This window comes from Pyrus communis, chromosome 9 (assembly GCF_041283825.1).
Source record: "Pyrus communis isolate YQ-2024b chromosome 9, ASM4128382v1, whole genome shotgun sequence".
In the NCBI taxonomy this organism is placed as follows: Eukaryota; Viridiplantae; Streptophyta; class Magnoliopsida; order Rosales; family Rosaceae; genus Pyrus; species Pyrus communis.
The window spans coordinates 21,117,972-21,137,052 of record NC_142573.1 but is presented as its reverse complement, the minus strand read 5'-3'; the positions used below and the strand labels follow the sequence as shown (position 1 = coordinate 21,137,052).

Sequence of the window (19,081 nt, the reverse complement as noted above, 5' to 3'; positions counted from 1 at the left end):
TTTATTATAGTGATTTAAGCTATTTTCGTGTGTTTGCAGGTTTAAATGGCAAAAGAGGCAAGAAGGTGCATTTTAGAGCAATTTTGGGCTGGAATGGATAGCTTACATATGGAGCAAGGTGGTGATAGGAGCATTATTTAGGCGACTTAGTTAGCTTGTTTTCGTACATTTATGTTGTTAGTTCATAGTTATTTTAGTAGTTTAAGCTATTTTCGTGTGTTTTTAGGTTCATATGGCTAAGAAAGCAAAAAGGTGCATTTTGGAGCATTTTGGAGCAAAAGGAATGGACGAAATTGAAGACCTAAAGGTGTGAGAATTCCTAATCACAAGAGGATTCCTAATCACAAGAGGATTCCTAATCACAAGAAGATTCCTAATCAAAGGAGGAATCCTAGTCAAAGAAGGTTTCCTACTTGAAGTAGGAAAGTTAAGCCAAGGTTTCCTATTTTGGTTTAACCTTTCCTAATCCTAAAAGACATTATGTTTCAGCAACATTGAAGACTCCTATGCATTTTAGGACACAAACCAAGCCTTCCTTGCAACCTAATTACCCTTGCCGTGCATTCCATAGAGTTTCCCTTCCTTGCCGTGCAAGGGAAGTTCTTATTTCCTATTCTATGTCATAAAATCACATTCCTTTTCACCCCATTCTCAGCCGCACCTTACATACCTTTTCTATCCCAAATCCTTGCCTAATTTCAGCATTAAATTGCATTCCCTTTCATACAATTGAATGCCGCAAGTTTCCATCCCTTTTCCCTTTGATTTCTGATTTCATATCTCCTTTTCCTTATGGATTTGGGGGTCCAATCCTTTCCTAAACTATGTAATAAACCTTAGGATTGTTTCTCTCAAATAAATACCAAAGCCGCACCCTTATTGAGATGAATCACTCACCCACACAATCTGCCATCCTTCATCTTTTCTCCCAACCTTTGCCGCACCACCCTACCAACCTAAATCCATTCACAACCCAGAAATCCATCCAAAATCACCCAAGAACTCGTGTGCCGCAGCTTTGCAAGGAAGAAGAAGAGAAGAAGAAGCCTTGGACGTTTGTGCATTCAAGTTGGAGTGTTGGACGTTTTTAGGTGTAATCTATCTTTTGTTTTCAATGTTTAATTCAATTTTCCTTTGTTTTGTTGTGAACATGAGAGGCTAAACTCGTTTTAGCTAGGGGAGGCTTTGAAACCATGATTATATTTATGATATGAATTGATTAAGTCCAGTTGTGATTTCATAAATTGTGAATGCAATTTACTTAACCGTTTGATGGATAACTTATTCTTGTATGTTGATTAGGGAGGCCTACTTAATTTGCATACTTGAATTTGGTGCTAGAATATAAGGGAGTTTCACATAATCGTCACAACTTATATTCACAAGTAGTTAAGGTTGTTTTCACAATCATGTTAAGTGAATTCCTAGCATGAGTATCATGATGTCATAGTTACAAGTGCTTTGTCAATACTTATGATTTTCATTGAACGTAATGATCTTTGATTGTATCTCTATTATGATGTCATGTAGGGAATTTTTGAAGAATGCTTTGGGTTGTCATATGATGTCAACCAATTAGTAATGTCACGGTTAATCTGGGGTGTTGAGGTTCATGATTTATCGGAAAAGCAACTGGAAATCAATTTGTGTTTGGATGTATTATGTGTGGAAAAGTATCCTCTAGCTATCTAATCATCCATTGTTTTTCTCAAATTCGTCCAAAGTTTACTCAAGTATTTTAATTACTTGTTTTTCTCTTAAATTCGTCAAAAACCCAATCCCCTTTACTTACTTGTTTCAAATCTGTCCTAAAGAGTGTTTTTAAGTATTTTGAGTCAAAACCAATTCTATTTTCGTCCAAATTGAGTCCTAGAGTCTAGTTTGAGTCTTTTTTATTGTTTTGTGTTGTTTTGAGTCTTTTAAGTTTGTTTTGAATCATATAAGTTTAGTTAAGAGTCTTTAAGTTTGTTTAAGTGTTTTTAAGCATATTTTTGTATCTTTGAGTCAGTTTTCATTAGATTAGCAATCCCTCCTAATCCCCGGCCTAGAACGATCCCTACTTATATCTATACTACAATTGTCAAAAAGAGGGTTTAATTTGAGTGCTATTATTTATCACATCAGGTGGATGGACGAATTTGAAGTCAAAAGACGTTAGGAACAAGCTACAAATCTGGAGAAACAAATTCAAGACAAAAAAGATAAGGAAAGAGCAAAAAACATGGAACCTTATCCAACCTTATCTTATCCAAACCTTATCCAACCTTATCTTATCTTATCTTATCCTAACCTAATCTTATTCCACCTTAATTCCAGCTGCAAAGAGGACTTAATTTAAAATTAATTCACCTAAATATCAGGTTTTAGAAGCCCTATCCTTCTCTTACAAAGATGTCGCACCCTTTCATCCCTTTCCTTCTAGAAACCTGCCAAAATACCATTTCTAGAAGGTCCTATCTGTCCCTAGATTGGTGCCGCACCACCCCTTTCTAGAAGGCCCAAACCCTGCCGCAGGTTCTTAATCCTTTCTCCCTTTGGTTTCTGCCAAACCCTAACCTTTTCCCCTGAGGATTGTGCAATCCTTTTCCCTTCAAAAATTGTGCAAAACCCTAGCTTATAAATACATGTCTTTGCCACACAATTCAAGGGACCACACCCCATATATTCACACCATAATTCACACCACATACACAGAAATTCCTTAAGTGCTGCATCAAGGAAAGAAGGAAGAAGAAGGATTGGAGCCGTACCTACCACCATCCAAGGGAGTGTCATTGCCTACTTTGTACTGTTGGAGCGTTTCTGGGTTCTTTCTATCCTTAGTTTTAGTTTGATGTTTATTTTAATTTGGTTTTCAATTATGATGAACATGAGGAACTAAATTCTTTTTAGTTAGAGGCGAATTCAAAGCCATGGACATATGTTTTATATGAATTGATTTCCTCCAGTTATTGTTTCTTATATTGTGAATGCAATTTACTTAATTGATTTATTGAGAACTTGTTCTTGTGTGTTGATTAAGGATGCATACTTAGTTTTCATGCATGAATTTGATGCTAAAATATAAGGGAATTTCACATAATCTTTATGAACTTATATTTACAAGTAGTAAAAGTCAATAGTCATGATTGTGTTAAGTAAATTCTAGGCAAGACCATCATGCGGTTCATAGTTTCATAGTTACGAATGCCTTGTCAATGCTTATGATTTCCATAGAACTTAATGATCTTTGATATGTATCTCTATTATGTTGTTCATGTAGGGAACTATTGACGAATGATTTAGTTGCCGATGCGTTATCCATCCAATTCAATGAATTTAGGGAAATCTGAAAGTTAATTTGTGCTTCTCACTATTAATTTGGGGCATTGTCATTCATGGTTTAAAGGAATAATAACTGGAAATCGATTGTGTTGCATATGTGTCATTTGTGGAGAATGACACTCTAGCTAGCTTTTCACCCTTAAAACAACCAATTTCGTGTCTAACCTGTTTACTTTATGTAATTTGTTTAGTTTAATTAGATTTGTCAAAATCAATCCCCCTTTAATATTTCGTGTTTGAACTTAGTTAGAATCTGTTTAAGTCTATTTATATTAGTGTTTTAAGTCAAGTTAAGTTTAAAATTCATCCAAATACCCTTTTAGTTCTTGTTTGTATTAGTTTAGTTTCAATTCGTCAGAATTTGTCCCTATTTAGTACTTTGAGAAAGTTGTGGTGGTGTATTAAATGGTGTACAAGAAACCAAAGAAGAATCAAGGGGTGGTCAAAATGGGGTGAATAAGGCAAAAAGGGGAAGCCGAATGATCAATAGGGAAGGAGGTTATGGGAGGTATGGAGGAAGTGGGTTTCCAAGAACCTGTAGGGACTGTTGATTTGGAAAGTCCTGCAGATGTGTGCAATAAAGTGCTTCCACTGGTTGGAGAAAAGATAACGCATGAGCACCTGCATCATTTTAGGCGGTACATCCGTGCAGCAAATCAAAACTGAGGGGGACCCTTGCCCTTTCAATCTCTTAGTATTTGCACTCCCGCTAAAAGGGATTTTAATCCTATCTTTATCACCCAAACCCTCCTCACCCCCCCCCCCCCCCGGGCCCAAATTGCATTCCACTTATTTCAACCAAGCCCAAACCTCTCTCTTAAGTCCTCATAGTTTTGCAATTTCATTAATTGCACTAAATTATGGTAACACCAACCAATTCACGTCCATTCAAAATCACTACACTAACGACACCCAAAACTTCATCCCAAATCCTCTTAAATAACGTACATCCATAACTCTTCCTCCAATTAATACCCCACCTCCCAAAAACAAATCCCATCATCTTTAGTAATTCCAATAGCAATTGTGTTTGGCCAACACCAAACTCCAAATCTCAGCATCCAATCACCGTGAATAAACCCACTACCAAATAATCAAACTGTAGCAAGAAGCGGCCATCCGAAGCCATGTGTGGCTACGCATCTTTACAAGCATGTGTTTTTAGCAATGTTCTAAAAATTGGCCTAAGCAACCACCTAGGCACTAATTGGTGATGTGTTGTTCCGATTAGGTGCCAATCAATGGACAAAAGCAGGGAGGGGTTAGGCACTCGTCTGGTCGCTCCTAAGCTGCCTAGACAGTGTCAAGGCGGCGGTGCTAGGCGGTCCTTTTTTTTTTCTAGCCTTCTCTCGTAGCCGCCATTCTTCAATTGCCTTCCACCTCTGGTGGCACCGAGTCACGACCTCAAATTTCCTGATGAAATATAAGTGAAAGAGAGAGGGGGAGAAAAAGAAAGAGAGATAAAAGGACGAAGAGACGTAACGATTTGCTACATAGGGATGGAGGGGAGGGACATGGATGGAAAGGGAGAGGAAAGTTGCTAGTTTGTGTAGAGAATGAGACAGAATAGAGAAATAGCAAATGAGATTGAACTTGAAAAGAAAACTAGGTGGGTGCGACTAACTTTACAGGGTTAGTAAAGTGTTTTTAATTAAAAGTTTGTGACAATTTTTTGAAGATTTTTAGCCGGCCCATCTTCAATTTTTTTAAGGGAACTTTAACGAAAAGTTCCCGGTACTATTCACTTTAACGAAAAAACCACATTTTTACACTAAAAAGTCAATCCTGATATTATTCACTTTACCTTTTCTTTTGTCCTTGTCGTTAAAACTCAAAGTTTTTAAGCCCTTTTCATTAGTTCTTTTTTTTTTTTTTGGTGGTAAAAAAAAAAAAGAAAATATGGCTCAATAATAACTTGAAAGTTATGATCTTGAAAAAAACTCTTAAGCTTTATACAGTACTTATATAGTATAATAAATATTTATTGTTGTATGTTTTGTATTTTATTTTTATCAACATGTATGAATTTTTTGTGTAAACATGCACTTATTTATATGTTATTCAAAAAATAGAAATTTGCCTAGTCCGCCTCGGCGTCCACTTAGGCCCCAACTCGCTGCCCGACTAGCGCTTAGCGTTTTTTAGAACCATGATTTTCAGGTAGACATATCTCAACACAGTGTATTTTGCTTTGGAATAGTATACACCTTGACTAGGAAGGGGAAATCAAATGTATTCATGGGGAGGTGAATACTATTGAAAGCGAAACCGAGACTTAGAGACGGAGACAACGAGGTTGCAATCTGGCATCCACCACATGAAGCACTTGAATGGAAATTATCCAATGGACAATTCAATGCAGTACACCTACACAAAGGAGGAAGTTAAAATGAGGAAGAAGCATGTTGTGCGCAAAGGGGTTAATTTTATGAAGTTTAATGCCCAACTTGTGATGCCCAATGATCAAGAAATTCTTCAAGTAATCGTACACGAGGTCCTTGGTTATGGTAATGCTTCACCTATTTAAGTTCGTGGGGCTGGGATGAGTATATGTTTTTTGGAACAGAAATGCTTGTACAAAGTCCTTATATTTAGATGTGGGAGTGGGATGAGTACATATTTCTTGGAACACAAATGTTTGTAGAATGTCTTCAAAATTAGATGTGGGAGTGGGATAACTACATGTTTTTTGGAACACAAATATTTGTACTCTTTCTTCAACATTGGATGTGGGAGTAGTCACATGTTTTTGTGTAGGACTGAGTTTTTGTCTCACTTCTGTGTTTGAAAATTTATTTTCTACTATTGGAAGGACCAAAGTAATGCAACTGTCTAAGGGCCGACACTGGTCTTCATAAGTGTTCAAAAACACATATATACAAAACCATCAATTTTTTTGGCGTATTAAATGTGACAGTATATGAACTCAACATTTTGTTGCCACCACAACACATTCTTAATGTCGTTACAATAAAAGGTTTAGGATTTGGAACGATTTTTTATGAACAAGAAGTTGTAAACTCAGTTCCTGACAGCCTAAACACCATTGTTCACAAGCCGTTATATACCTACAATAGATAGTCATGAATAAGTCAATTCCATCTAACCTTTGTTGGTCACATATTTAATGACTTCTAAATTGATCATCTACAAATGGAAACCAAGTACAAGTCATTGGACAACATTTGGTTTGTCCACAATACATTCCTAATGTAGTTACACAAAAAAGGGTAAGGAATTGGAAAGATTATTGCTAACAATCTAGTTGTAAATAGACAATCCATTTCCATTCATTTATGGCTTGTTCTGCTATTAAATGATATCTAAATTGACCATCTATAATATGCATGCAAGAACAATTTAGTAGCCATGGTTTAGGCACACATGTCATGGCTCTTGCGGAGAGTGACAGTGATTCCGATGATCCAACCGATCAAATTGCAAAATCAAAGGGAAAATTTTCTGCCAACTCATGCTCAATCAATGAGTGGCATCAAAAGTGCCTCGAGAAGGAGTCCACATTGGTTACATTACAGCGACAACTAAATGAGGTGTGGTGCAAATCAACAAAGTAAAACACCTAATACATAGCTGAAAGCGTAAGTATGAAGAACTAGTTCAAAAAAATACGGAAGATGTACGTCATAGGTCAATGTATTCATGGCAAACGAAGCAGCTCCAAGAAGAGTGTGACTCCGCTTTTTATGATGGGTTTGAGAAATTTCGTTCCTATCTTCATTAGCTTCAGTCTGGATATGATTAAGATTGCATTATGGCCTCGCAAATGGAAGACATCATCAGAGATGGTGGTGAGTACACCGAACACAAGTACGTGAAGATGACTCACAACACACCCACGGATGCTTAGCCTCATATCTTCCTTCCTATATATTTGCTCCCATCCTAATTATGTACACTTTCTAGGGACTTTTATAACTATATCGTAATTTCAAGCTCAAGTAAGTCTTGCAAGTATAAGTTTCATAGACTTTCCTATGCATTAACAAATATTCATAGGATTTCCTAACATATCACCCACAGTTAATCACACATTCCATCGCTGATTTGACCAACACAAACTTTGAAAAACCAATTGTAGCCAAGGTAAATAATAATGCATTCCCCTGCAAAGTTAACACATCTTGTATACAAAATGAATAGCCACGATTTAAGTTTCACACCCTCTGTAATGGTCATTCATTATATATTCGTAAAAATCATCAAGCACTCTTAAATTACTGCTTGTAAGTTCAGTGTTGCTGCTTTGGGTTGGCATTGAATTAGGCTGAAGGTTAGTAGCTTCATTTTAGCTGGTAACATCACTAGGAATGGGGCTCGGTGTAACCTGTCTGTGTTCTTTGGGCTCACTTTGGCAGAAACTGGACAATTACAAAGCAATCCAAGGTTATTTCAAATATTACAACCACAAATATATTGTCAACCAAACCATAAGTGATATTTCATTTTATTACGCTGCGTACCTTATGTCTGGCCGTGGACAATTCGTCTTCCCACCCCTGCGTCTCCGATTTTGACTTCACTTCTCTTTTGTACTTGTCTTCAACACCCATTTTCTTTTAACTTGAATGAGATCTTTAAGCACCTCAGTTTGGGAACTCTTGCCTCCCTGTCCAATCTGTTTTCTTTTTCGACCACAGTTACCACCACCTTAACAGTTCATTTTCGTATCCAACACTTTCAAAGTCTGGGACAGAAGAGCGGCACCTTCCTCTGACATCACCTCCTTGTCAATCAAGTCTGAAGCTTTTTTTGAAGGTTGAGCTCTTTTGGACACAGTATAATTGTCAACGTCTTTGCCCATTTCTTTCCCTTCCGTGTCCAAAGCAATGTTGCATTTGGCAGTTTTAAACCACATTTTCAGCATGTAACGTTCCGACAAAAACTCTATTTATTTCATTCTCAAATACGCCAATATGTGTTGACAAGAAGGTCCCCAAAACTCCATCTCTTTGCAACTTCATTTAGCGTAACCTGAGGTCGTATCAAACACCAACCTCTTCATCTTTGCTACCCTCGCAGCCCTCTTAAGTACGTCATACGCTGCCTCATTCCCTTACCGAAACTACTCTCTCAAAAAACAAGTCAAACTCTTCAATTCCTCCACATGAAACTTTTCGAATGTAAACTGTGTGTACAATTTGGCCATTTGATCTTTTATTAGCGTGTGAAGTTGGAATAGATGGGCACAATTTTCATCATTATAATACCAACCACCTTTTTCTGATGTTTCCATCCAAGGGCTAGATTAAACCAGATGATGAATTCAATCAAATAGTGCTTCATGTGCACATATGGCTTGAAAACGAAAAAAAAAAAAAACAATGACAACCTCTGACACGCTCACTGCTCGACAATCTGACCGAAAATTCGTGCTTAAAAAATGCAAGAACCTATTGTGCACGCAAGTCATAAATGTCCTAAAGCCACATTTTATCAACCAACTCATGTTCTTCTACCATATGCAATCCGGTATGCAATCCGGTAAATCCTTGAAAGCGCCCTCAAAGTCTTCTTTGCTTTCAATATCCCATATGCAATCCGGTAAATCCTTGAAAGCGCCCTCAACCCAACCCTTGTTAATGAAATTGTTACTAATATGCCATATGCAGTACCAGTGACAGGTGGTTGGTACTTTTCTGTCAATAGCCTTTGCTAGGTCTCTATCTTGATCCGTAATTATGACTTTCAGCGGCTCACCCGACATAGCCTTAAGCATTTTTTCAAACAACCACTCAAAGCTCTCGGTTTTTTCATTTTTCAAGAGTGCACAACCGAATACCGTGGTATGACCGTGGTTATTAACTCCTAACAAAGGAGCAAACATCATCACATAGACATTGGTGTTGAAAATGGTGTCAAACACAATCACATCACCAAAAAGGTTGTAAACACGTTGTTACTTAGCATCTGCCCAAAAGAAATTCCCAAGTGTTTCGCCTTCGTCAATCTCCATCTTGAAATAGAGTGAATTGTTTTTTTTCTTTCCCATCCTAAAAATGCTCTTTCAACATTTCGGCATCATGCTCAATTAGATAAGCTCACAATTGTTGTTCTACGTCATACATATCCTTAGGGGTGCGACCAATATTTCCAATTCCTCCACTTAGCACCTCCAATAAAACCACTTGTTTACTTATGGAAATCTTGGCCTCTGCGCGTTGTCCAATCATTGCTTTCTTTGACTCCAAAACTCAACTGTGTGATCTAAATAAGTGTGACGCACTTGACATAGGGTGGTTGTGTCCTTCATTAAAAACTGTTACAACAAACTTTTCACAACCACTGCCCCTATTCAATAAAAGTTTCGCCTTACACTAAGTTCTAGCATCTCTCCTTTTTCTTTTCTTATTATGTTTGGGATTACCATCCTCCCTCTTCTTCCCTTGTTTGCAACAAACAAATTCTTTCCTTAACTAACATCACCATTAATGGACTTTTGACTACTATGCTCCCAAATCCCAAACCCCAAACCCCGCTGTAAGTGCATAATTGTTGTAAAAGCTATATACCCTTCATCTAACGAATCAAACTTTATTCTCAATTTGGGTTTCAACTCTTCATCTATTCTTGGTACCACAAATTCAACCCTCCCTGCATCTAATTCATCATCCTTGCATCTAATTCATCCCTTGCATCTACATCCTCTTTTTCGACAATAATTTCTTCTACTTGTACCTCACGCCCCATCGAATTATACTTCAATGTTGACCTGCAACAAAGTTACACAAGTACAACACAACTTATCACAAGTCAGCACAACTTTTACACCTATATATCTAAAATCCACTTTCACAATTTCAACTAAATCCACTGATAACCACCCACCATTATGGCTTCAAATCCCAGATTTATAAAAAATAAAATAAAATAAATAAACCACACTGGAATGGAAATGCATTATAACATAGATTCTGCAATTATTCAAACACTCACCTTCACAATCTGGGTTTCTTCTGGGGTTGTGGATGAACCAACTGTGTCAACTCCAATCCAACAGCTTCAATCCGCTAAAATCAAGTGCATACATACACCCTTCAACACTTCTCTCTCTACCCTTCTGTCCCTCTTTCCTGGCAGAGACAACCCTAATTTACCCTTTCCTTGCCGTCAAAAACACATCAACTGAACAAAAACAAAAAAGCTATGGGATTACTGGGTCGTAGCCGCAACTCAACTTCGATCCACCTCAAATCCGTTCCAAACTCCAGCTTCCTCTCTCTGCCTCTCTTCCCCTCTCTTTCTCTCTTCAACGCGCGCAATAGCCAACCCTTTTTTCCTGCTTGCTCCCTGTTTCCCTCCCTCATACAAAAACACGCCAACTTTATAAAAAAAATTAAAATTTTCTAAATGCACTAGGTAACAACGACCCAGTTTTACTCCTGAGCTCATCCAGTTTTAGCCATTAGATCCTTGTATGCACGGATTGTCCGCACACTTTGTCCACACCTTAGAAACGCCCATTGACCGATAATTTGGATTGCACAATTTAGATTGAATGGTCTAAATTCCTAAATCCATATGAAGTGGGCCGAAATGGGAATTGCAAAATTTAAATTGGACCGTCCAAATTTTCTGATCCGTGAGCTCCTTTGGAAGCAACTTATATATAACTTATTCATTGTCTCAGAACTAATAAATGTGTGATATGCTTAGAAACTTGTACGTATAGGGATATGATATCCACACACCCCATTTTAATTCTCACACAGCTTTTTAATTTTCGGCCGTCGGATCGGATGAATTGAAGAAAATCAACGGACATAAATTATCAAGGGTGTGTGAGAAATAAAATGGGGTGTGTGGATAACACACCCCTTGTTTTATTAAAACTGGATGCCACAATAAGGACGACGAAACACACACCCCTTGTTTTATTAAAACTGGATGCCACAATAAGGACCACGAAGAACCTGTTTCATGTAGGTGGTTTCACAATAAATGAATCACGCGTACACCGACAAGATTTGTCCTAGTCATTGGCTGCTTCTTTCCTCTTTCTCCTCTCTGCTTTGCAGCTCAGCAGACCAATAATGTAGCTTTTATCTTCTTCACCAGAATTGCTACAAATACTCTCAAAATCTCTCTTCACTGGGAAGCACTTAACTTCCTCTTCACATCTCATTTAACTCTGACACAAGATATACAAACACACACAGTATATATATAATTGGAAGAATAAGCTCAAACATTCAACTGGGTTTCTCTCACATTCTTTCTTCCACCATCTCATTCAGATTATTCTCTATTACCAGGTACAGACTACGGAGAAATGCTATTGTTTTTTTTTGCTTTTCTTTTTTTATTTTTGGTATTTTGTATTTATTATTTTATAGGCAGATAAATCTGTTCTGTTTTAGTTTCCTCTTATCACTTGGTTTTCTTAAGAAATCAAAACTTTGATTCGTTTGTGTTCATTTGTATAATGCAACTTGGTGGTTCTAACTGGATTACAATAAGACATGTATTTATATGAGCTTAATCAATGTTTGAATTCTCTTTTTTCATAAAACCCCATCAAGCTGATTGAGCTTAATGGCTTAAAGTTATATACAGTTTCATATATTTTGTTAGTAATATTATGTAATATATGATTTGGAATTGACGATTAAGTAATGCGTAAATTTTTGCTTTCTTTCTATATTTTGGATTTGTACTTTTTTTCTCTTTCTATATATTTGTTAAAATTTGATTTCTATGCATTGAGTGGATAAAGATTCATGGTCTTGGTCAGATGGAACTGGATCCTTTGACAGTACAAAGATCAAGGGTAAGATTTTGTTGGCCCAAAACGATTTGGAGGATTCGTTTTCAACTAAATGTATTCGGGACCGTCCCTGATGGAGGATACCTTTGATAAATTTATAACAAATATACAGACTCTACAGAGACATATTCTTTACTAGATTTAGACAGAGATTTTTCAGTAAAGAATAAATTCGTAGGATCTTGACAACATATGATATTAATTGCTGAAAATTTGTATGTGCAGAATGGCCTGTAAAAGATTAGGCCAATGGTTAACTCTTCTAGTATGTTTACTGATATTGCTGAAAGCAGAAAGCCACCCTGTGGGAATCACTCTCGTTGAAAATGCAGTCGCTAAAGGAGCTGGTGAGAAATACTGTTGCACACCGCACAGCCAACTGATTAGAATTGAGTCTGTTACCTAAAGTTTCATTGTTCCAATGTCTGTTTCTTTTCAGTTTTATCTTAGTGGTGTTTCTAAATTTGGCACTCTATGCAGTGTGTTTGGATGGGAGCGCACCCGCTTACCACTTTGACAAGGGATTTGGTGCCGGAATCAACAATTGGTTGGTTCACGTCGAGGTTTGTGTTTTTCCTATCATGCTAAAATGGATTTTAAAGATGAATGATAAGGGTGGGAATGTTAAACTTAAAACCCATTTATCTCCAACTTTTCAATACGAACTGAAAACTATTTATTGTATCTGAGCTCTGTTGTAACTTTAGTCAAATATAGATCCAGAATTCAGAGGTCTTGTACCTTAAACCTTTTTCTCTTGTCCATGCAACTAGGTGGACGATTCATTAGGCTTAGTAAGCTTAGTTATTTTAAAATTTTGCATTGATATTCGTTCTTAGGGTGGAGGATGGTGTAACAGCGTTGCAACTTGCCTTGATCGCAAGAATAATCACCGCGGTTCATCAACCAAAATGGAAAAGACAATGTCTTTTTCCGGGGTTCTTGGTAACAAGCAGCAGACTAATCCAGGTTCGGTTAGGTTTTGTACCTCATTAATAGCTTTTGTATCTCAATTAATGTTTTGCCTTGCTGTGAAACTCTGTCGAAACAATAATATATATCTTAAGAATGACTCCGTAGTTGATGAACACAGCTCTCATTTTTCTCTTCTTTTTTGTTTTTTTGGCTAACACTAAAAATCAATTTTCTTTTCAATGCCAGACTTCTACAATTGGAATAGAATCAAAGTTAGGTACTGTGATGGCTCGTCATTCACTGGTGATGTTGAAGCGGTAGACCCAGTAAGTTTTTTAAGGTTCAATGAGCAACCCATGTTTTACATTAATTGATACAAAAGTCAAAACCTGGTGTCTATTGTACCTCCTCAACCCTCCGCTTTCCCATCACATGACATGTATCTAATCAAAACTAATTTGATCAGGCAACAAATCTTCACTTCAGAGGAGCAAGGGTTTTCCGTGCCATCATTGATGATTTATTGGCAAAAGGAATGAAAAACGCTCAAACTGTATGGACCATTCTACAAATGTATTTTTTTTCATCTTTTCCTCACTGCCGATAGCTCAACACCACCACTTGTGATGACAGGCTCTTCTATCTGGTTGTTCGGCTGGCGGCTTGGCCTCGATTCTTCATTGTGATAACTTTCATTCTCTCCTACCTGTGGGTACTAAAGTAAAATGTCTAGCAGATGCTGGTTACTTCATTAATGCGTAAGGGCTACGCACGCACTTCTTATCTTTAGTCATGAAAGCTTGACCTAATATTATATTTATAAACTTTTCTAGTTTCTGAAGCCCTATAATGACTAACAGGAAGACTGTGTCTGGATCACAACACATTCAAACCTTTTACAGTGAAGTGGTTGCGCTACATGTATTGCATCTCTCTCAGGCCTCCGTTCTGTGCATGTGATAAGCGTTAGCTCCTAATACTGATAATTTATATGTTTTGTGCAGGGTTCGGCGAAGAACCTACCTGCATCCTGCACTTCAAGAATGAGTCCAGGGCTGGTATGTGTTTATATTCTTGTATGATTTGCTATTCGCCCTATCCTTATTACTTCTGATATTTCGTTCTACAATATTGAAGTGCTTCTTCCCACAAAATGTGGTACCCCAAACCCGGACACCAATATTTTTTGTCAATGCAGCTTATGATTCGTGGCAGGTTAGCTGATTCTCTTAATTCTTGAATGCATCCTGTACTTTCGAGTTTAGTCTACTGTTCTGTGTTATTGAACATAGTTTTCCTGAAGTTCAATGGCGTATAATCCTGTATATGTGACCCTGAATATATAATCGAGTAACAGCTTGGTTTGTAATTGTAATAACTTTTTTTCTTTTTTGTATGAATTATATGCCTTCCTTGTATACTTTGTTTTATCTAATTTCTTACGAAAACCTACTCCGTAGCCTTTCATATTGAGTCTCTTGGTTCATTTTTTATCCTTGACACTTACAATTTACAGTCACTTATGTTTTACTGTAACTTTGCAAGGATAGATTTTATAATGCTTTCTTTGTTGAACTTGACGAGAGGAACAACGAGATTATCTTTTTTTCAATTTGTGCGCATTTTATCCTATTATTCTACAATTTATGAATAGAATGATAATTAGAGGTCACCTGAAATATGCTAACAAGCAACAATTACTAGTTCTCGATCTTCAAATGTATATAGACGTTGTTTACTCGTTTTTCCACATTCGGAGAGTATGTTAGGGTGCATGTTTTTCTGATTCATTGTTGTATCCTCTCAGATAAAGAACATTTTGGCACCGGGTGTTGCTGATCCTAAAGGTGCCTGGAAAAATTGCAAGCTTAGTATAAAGAACTGCTCACCCAGTCAACTTCAAACCATGCAAGGTATTTCAAAACCCTCCACTTCATACCAGCAGCCTGTTCACTTCGTACCACTGTCCACGAGTTCCAATATATAGAAGCTTTGTTGGATCTTACCAAGAAAAGGTTTTGGCATGTTGCAACATTGCAAAAACAAAAACGTCTGCTGGAAAATTGACTTGTCTTTTCGTCTTGGAATATATTTTCAGAATATAGGTTACAGTTCTTAAACGCAGTTGCTGGTGCGAGCAGTTCTTCATCTAACGGACTGTTCATCGACTCCTGCTACGCTCATTGCCAAATCGGAACACAGGAGACATGGCTGGCAACTGATTCTCCCATGTTGAGTAAGACGGTAAGAGTACCGTGATCTTCGTTCAATCTTGGGTTCATTCGGTTTTAACATGAAAAACTGAAACGTGTTATTGTGTTATGCAGACAATTGCAAAGGCAGTTGGAGACTGGTATTACGACCGCACTCCGTTTAAAAATATTGATTGCCCTTACCCTTGCAATCCCACTTGCAAAAACCGTGAATTTGATTCAAACGATCAGCAAGATTAATTTATTTTATGTTGAAAATATAGTTTTTATGAGCTACGAACATTGGTGTTCTATCTATGTACTTATGGTTCTCAGTAAAATTTAGAGTTTATTTAGAAGTGTTTTAAAATAGGTGAAAGTGCTTTTAGTGAAAATGTGTTTCAAACAAATTCTAAGTAAAAATACTTAAATCTTAAAGAAGCATTAAAATGCTTCTTGGAAGATGTACATAATTGTTACTTGCACTTGCAGAAAGCACTTCAAGTGCTTTGGAACTCAAAAACATTTTCCCTAAAAGCACTTTCAGTAATTTTAAATGCACTTCCAAATGAGTCTTTATTCATTTAAGCTTTTATTTGAAAGTGATAGTAAACATCTTGTATATTGTCGCGAATAGAGTTATTTTAGGAATGTGATTGCAAAATTAAGTAGAATCCAATAAGATCTAGGACATCTGTCCTATTATTAAGAGTTAAAGAAAACCTAGCAATGATGAGTAGAAATAAAGACACAAGGCCAGAAAAAAAAATACACATCTCACAAATAGCTAAACCCCTTCTCTATATCCATCCCCATCTTTCCACCACTTTCTAATTATTTTAGGGGCATTTAACCTAATGAGTCATCTGACTTAACCTAATAATCAAACAAATACTCGACTATACTTAATAATGACTCACAAAATTGGATTCATATCAAACTTCCCCATTATTTCGGCATATTATTCCACAATACGTTATTAGCACGTGATGGTTTAAACGATAATTATTGAAGAACATATCCTTCTCCTAAACTGTCTGTGATTGGGCATATTATCGAAGACACGAAAGTTTTGATTGCATCAGTCACTGGAGTTTCTTCTACCCATGTCCGTCGTCAAGCCAATGGCATTGCTCATCGCCTAGTGCACTATGCCCTTTGTTTTGAAATTAATTGGTACTTGGGTTGAGGTTCCAGCAGACCTCATTTCAGACCTACTAGTTGAGGAAGCTGATCTGTAACTATTTGTTTTTTTTTTTTTTGGCAAACGCTGACCTGTAACTATTTTGTTGTTTTCCTTCTGCACTCCTCAAAGAAATCCATCGATCTTTTCTCCAAAAAAAATAAAAATCCAAAAAAAAAAGTCTAATTTACTTTTCAAACTATATATCCTACTGTGATTATTATGATTTGATATACACCAATTTCTTGTTGACACGTGTCTGGGAAGGGTAAAACTAGGGAGATCAAATTTCTAAACCAAATGTTGTAAATCAAATAGTGTGAATGTGGATGATTGAGTTATTACTTAAGTGTTGATTAGTGTGCTTATTTCCTATTAGTAACACATCATTTGACTTGCAAATTAGTTTAAAATTTTGATCTTCCTACCATCATATGTGTGGGAAATCAGAAATTTTTTATTTTCTTGAAAACCCCTAATCACACAGGAGACGTGGCTTTGGGCCGAGCCAAGCTGCGCGCTGTCCATGTCCAAACCCTAGGTCACTTCAATTTTTATGTCGTCTTCTTCCTTCAAACCAAGCTGTTGCTTCTTATGTTCTTGTTGACATCATAATTACAACTATGTTATTCTTTTATTTCCTAAATTTTATGCTACCATTTTTTTTTTAAATTGGTTGTTTGATGTGTCTATTAATGAGTGTTTATAACTGACCCTAGAGATGACTTTGGAGCTATTTCGTGATTTTCAGGCTAAAAGGATCAGAGCTAGGAAGAAATGAAGTCTATAAAAAGTATTCCAACAAATCATTGGTGTCTAATTGGATGTTCAATGCGCAACTGTGTGGAAAATCATGTGAAGAACGGCCTCACTCCAGGGATTGTCAAAATTTTCTCAGGTTGAACTCGGTTTAGTGCCACATATGTGTGGAAACTGGACGTCTAGTTTTCTGTAGAACTTTACCGATCATGATTCTAAGAGCATCTCCAACACCATCACTTTCGAGTACTCATTTAAGGACTTAAAGAGAATATTTATGTCTATAAGAGCAAGTTCGCCCCTAAAAACCCCTTGGGCAATAGTCAATCCAAGCCGCCCAAATAAATAGTAATTGATTGCTATAAATAGTAATTGACTGCAATAAATAGTAATTGCCCAAGTGCATCTCCACCCCTAAACTGAATATCATAGTCAATTCGTATTAAAGTATTATTAATTTTTTTATAAAATAATGAAAAAAATAAATATATGGTAATTTTGGATATGATTTTTAACCAATCTTGTTACGTAACATGTCATTATCCAAAAGTACAATTTTTGTGGATCGATTTTTAAGTAGAATTTGAACCAATTCCGTAGCGCATATGTCATGATTCTGTAAGAATTTTATGGATAAATTTCTGATAAGATTTAGAACTAATCCCATCGCACAGCGTAGACCTGACATTTTAGACCCGACCCGTTAACCCAACCTAACCCGACCATCTAAAACTAGTATTTGGGTGGGTGCTTAACGGATCGGGTTGCTAATGGGTGAACCCATTAATTACCCGTTAAACAATGGGTCATTTTGGATCAACCCACCAACCCGTTAGCCACCCGTTAACACCAATTATTGAGGGCTTTTGTGTAATTTCAATGGACATAACCAAAAAAACCCTCACTGACTCTCTCCGTCTCACACTCTCGCACGCTCTACGCCGTTCTCTGGTTCTCCTTGCTTCTGTCTCCTCTCGTACTCTTGCTCTCTACTTTGTCTTCAATCTTTTATGATTCATGGCTTCTTCTGGTTTATCCTGTTTCTCCGCCATTCTCAGTTAAGTCTTGAGCTCTGCCATTTTACTGTATTTTTTCTGCTTTTATTTCTTCACATTTTTTCTTACATAAAGTTGGTTTGATTGGTTTTTCAGGCATCAATAATTTTGATTTTTCCAATTAAATGTGTAATTTAACTGTCTGGGTGCCTCTCAATTGTTCATGTGACCACTGTTTTGATGAAATTATGGGTTTTCATTAATCAATTTTTGGATTTTTGAAGTATGATGATTGATTTTTCCTTGCAAAATCATGGGTATCAATTAATATATTGATGCTTAGGTAATAGCTAATAAGGGATTACCATGGCAGCCTCTTGTTCTTTGAATGTCATGAGGTTTTGATCATATTTTGTGTTTTCATGAATTGGGTTTAATTCTGTATGTGAAATTTTAGTCTTGGTCAGTGGTTTTGGTTCTTAAAAGTTGCTTCTTAGGATTGAAAGTCCTTTGTTTCAATTTGTTTTTTTTTTTTTACTTGTATGTTAATTGATATTATCTGCATGTGAATTTGTGATCTGTGTAGTTGGGTATTGAATCCTAAAAGGCACTGATCAGAACTAGAGTTGATCTCTAGAGTTGCTGAAAAGACACCAAAGTCGCAAAATCCTACATTTACACCTATATAGTTAATCTCATGAGTTCCTTCTGTAAGGATTTTAATATCTATATTGACTACTCTCTATAAAATTTTATTACATTGATAGGAGCATATTTATACAACTTAGTTAGCTTGTTTTTTTTGCATTTACATAGTTAGTTTCCATTTATTATAGTGTTTTAAGCTATTTTTGTATGTTTACAGGTCCTAATGGCAAAAGAAGCAAGAAAGTGCATTTTGGAGCTATTTGGGGCAGTTTTTGGCATG

General features: G+C 36.7%; 1 protein-coding gene across 2 annotated transcripts; it reads left to right on the top strand.

Annotated features, from left to right (window-relative positions):
* Positions 1-11,246: 11,246 nt before the first annotated feature.
* On the top strand, positions 11,247-15,804 carry LOC137739432 (pectin acetylesterase 8). Of its 2 annotated transcripts, XM_068478997.2 has the most exons (13): positions 11,247-11,597; positions 12,335-12,456; positions 12,590-12,672; positions 12,949-13,078; positions 13,271-13,350; positions 13,491-13,577; positions 13,658-13,782; positions 13,885-13,945; positions 14,029-14,082; positions 14,162-14,239; positions 14,832-14,937; positions 15,123-15,268; positions 15,352-15,804. In XM_068478997.2, exons 2-13 carry the CDS (start codon positions 12,336-12,338, stop codon positions 15,475-15,477), a joined length of 1,197 nt encoding a protein of 398 aa, XP_068335098.2. In that variant the 5' UTR covers positions 11,247-11,597; position 12,335; the 3' UTR covers positions 15,478-15,804. The 2 variants fall into 2 exon arrangements, with proteins under 2 accessions (XP_068335098.2, XP_088555860.1); XM_088699734.1 differs by lacking the exon at positions 14,162-14,239 and having other exon boundaries at positions 11,267-11,597.
* Positions 15,805-19,081: the final 3,277 nt, after the last annotated feature.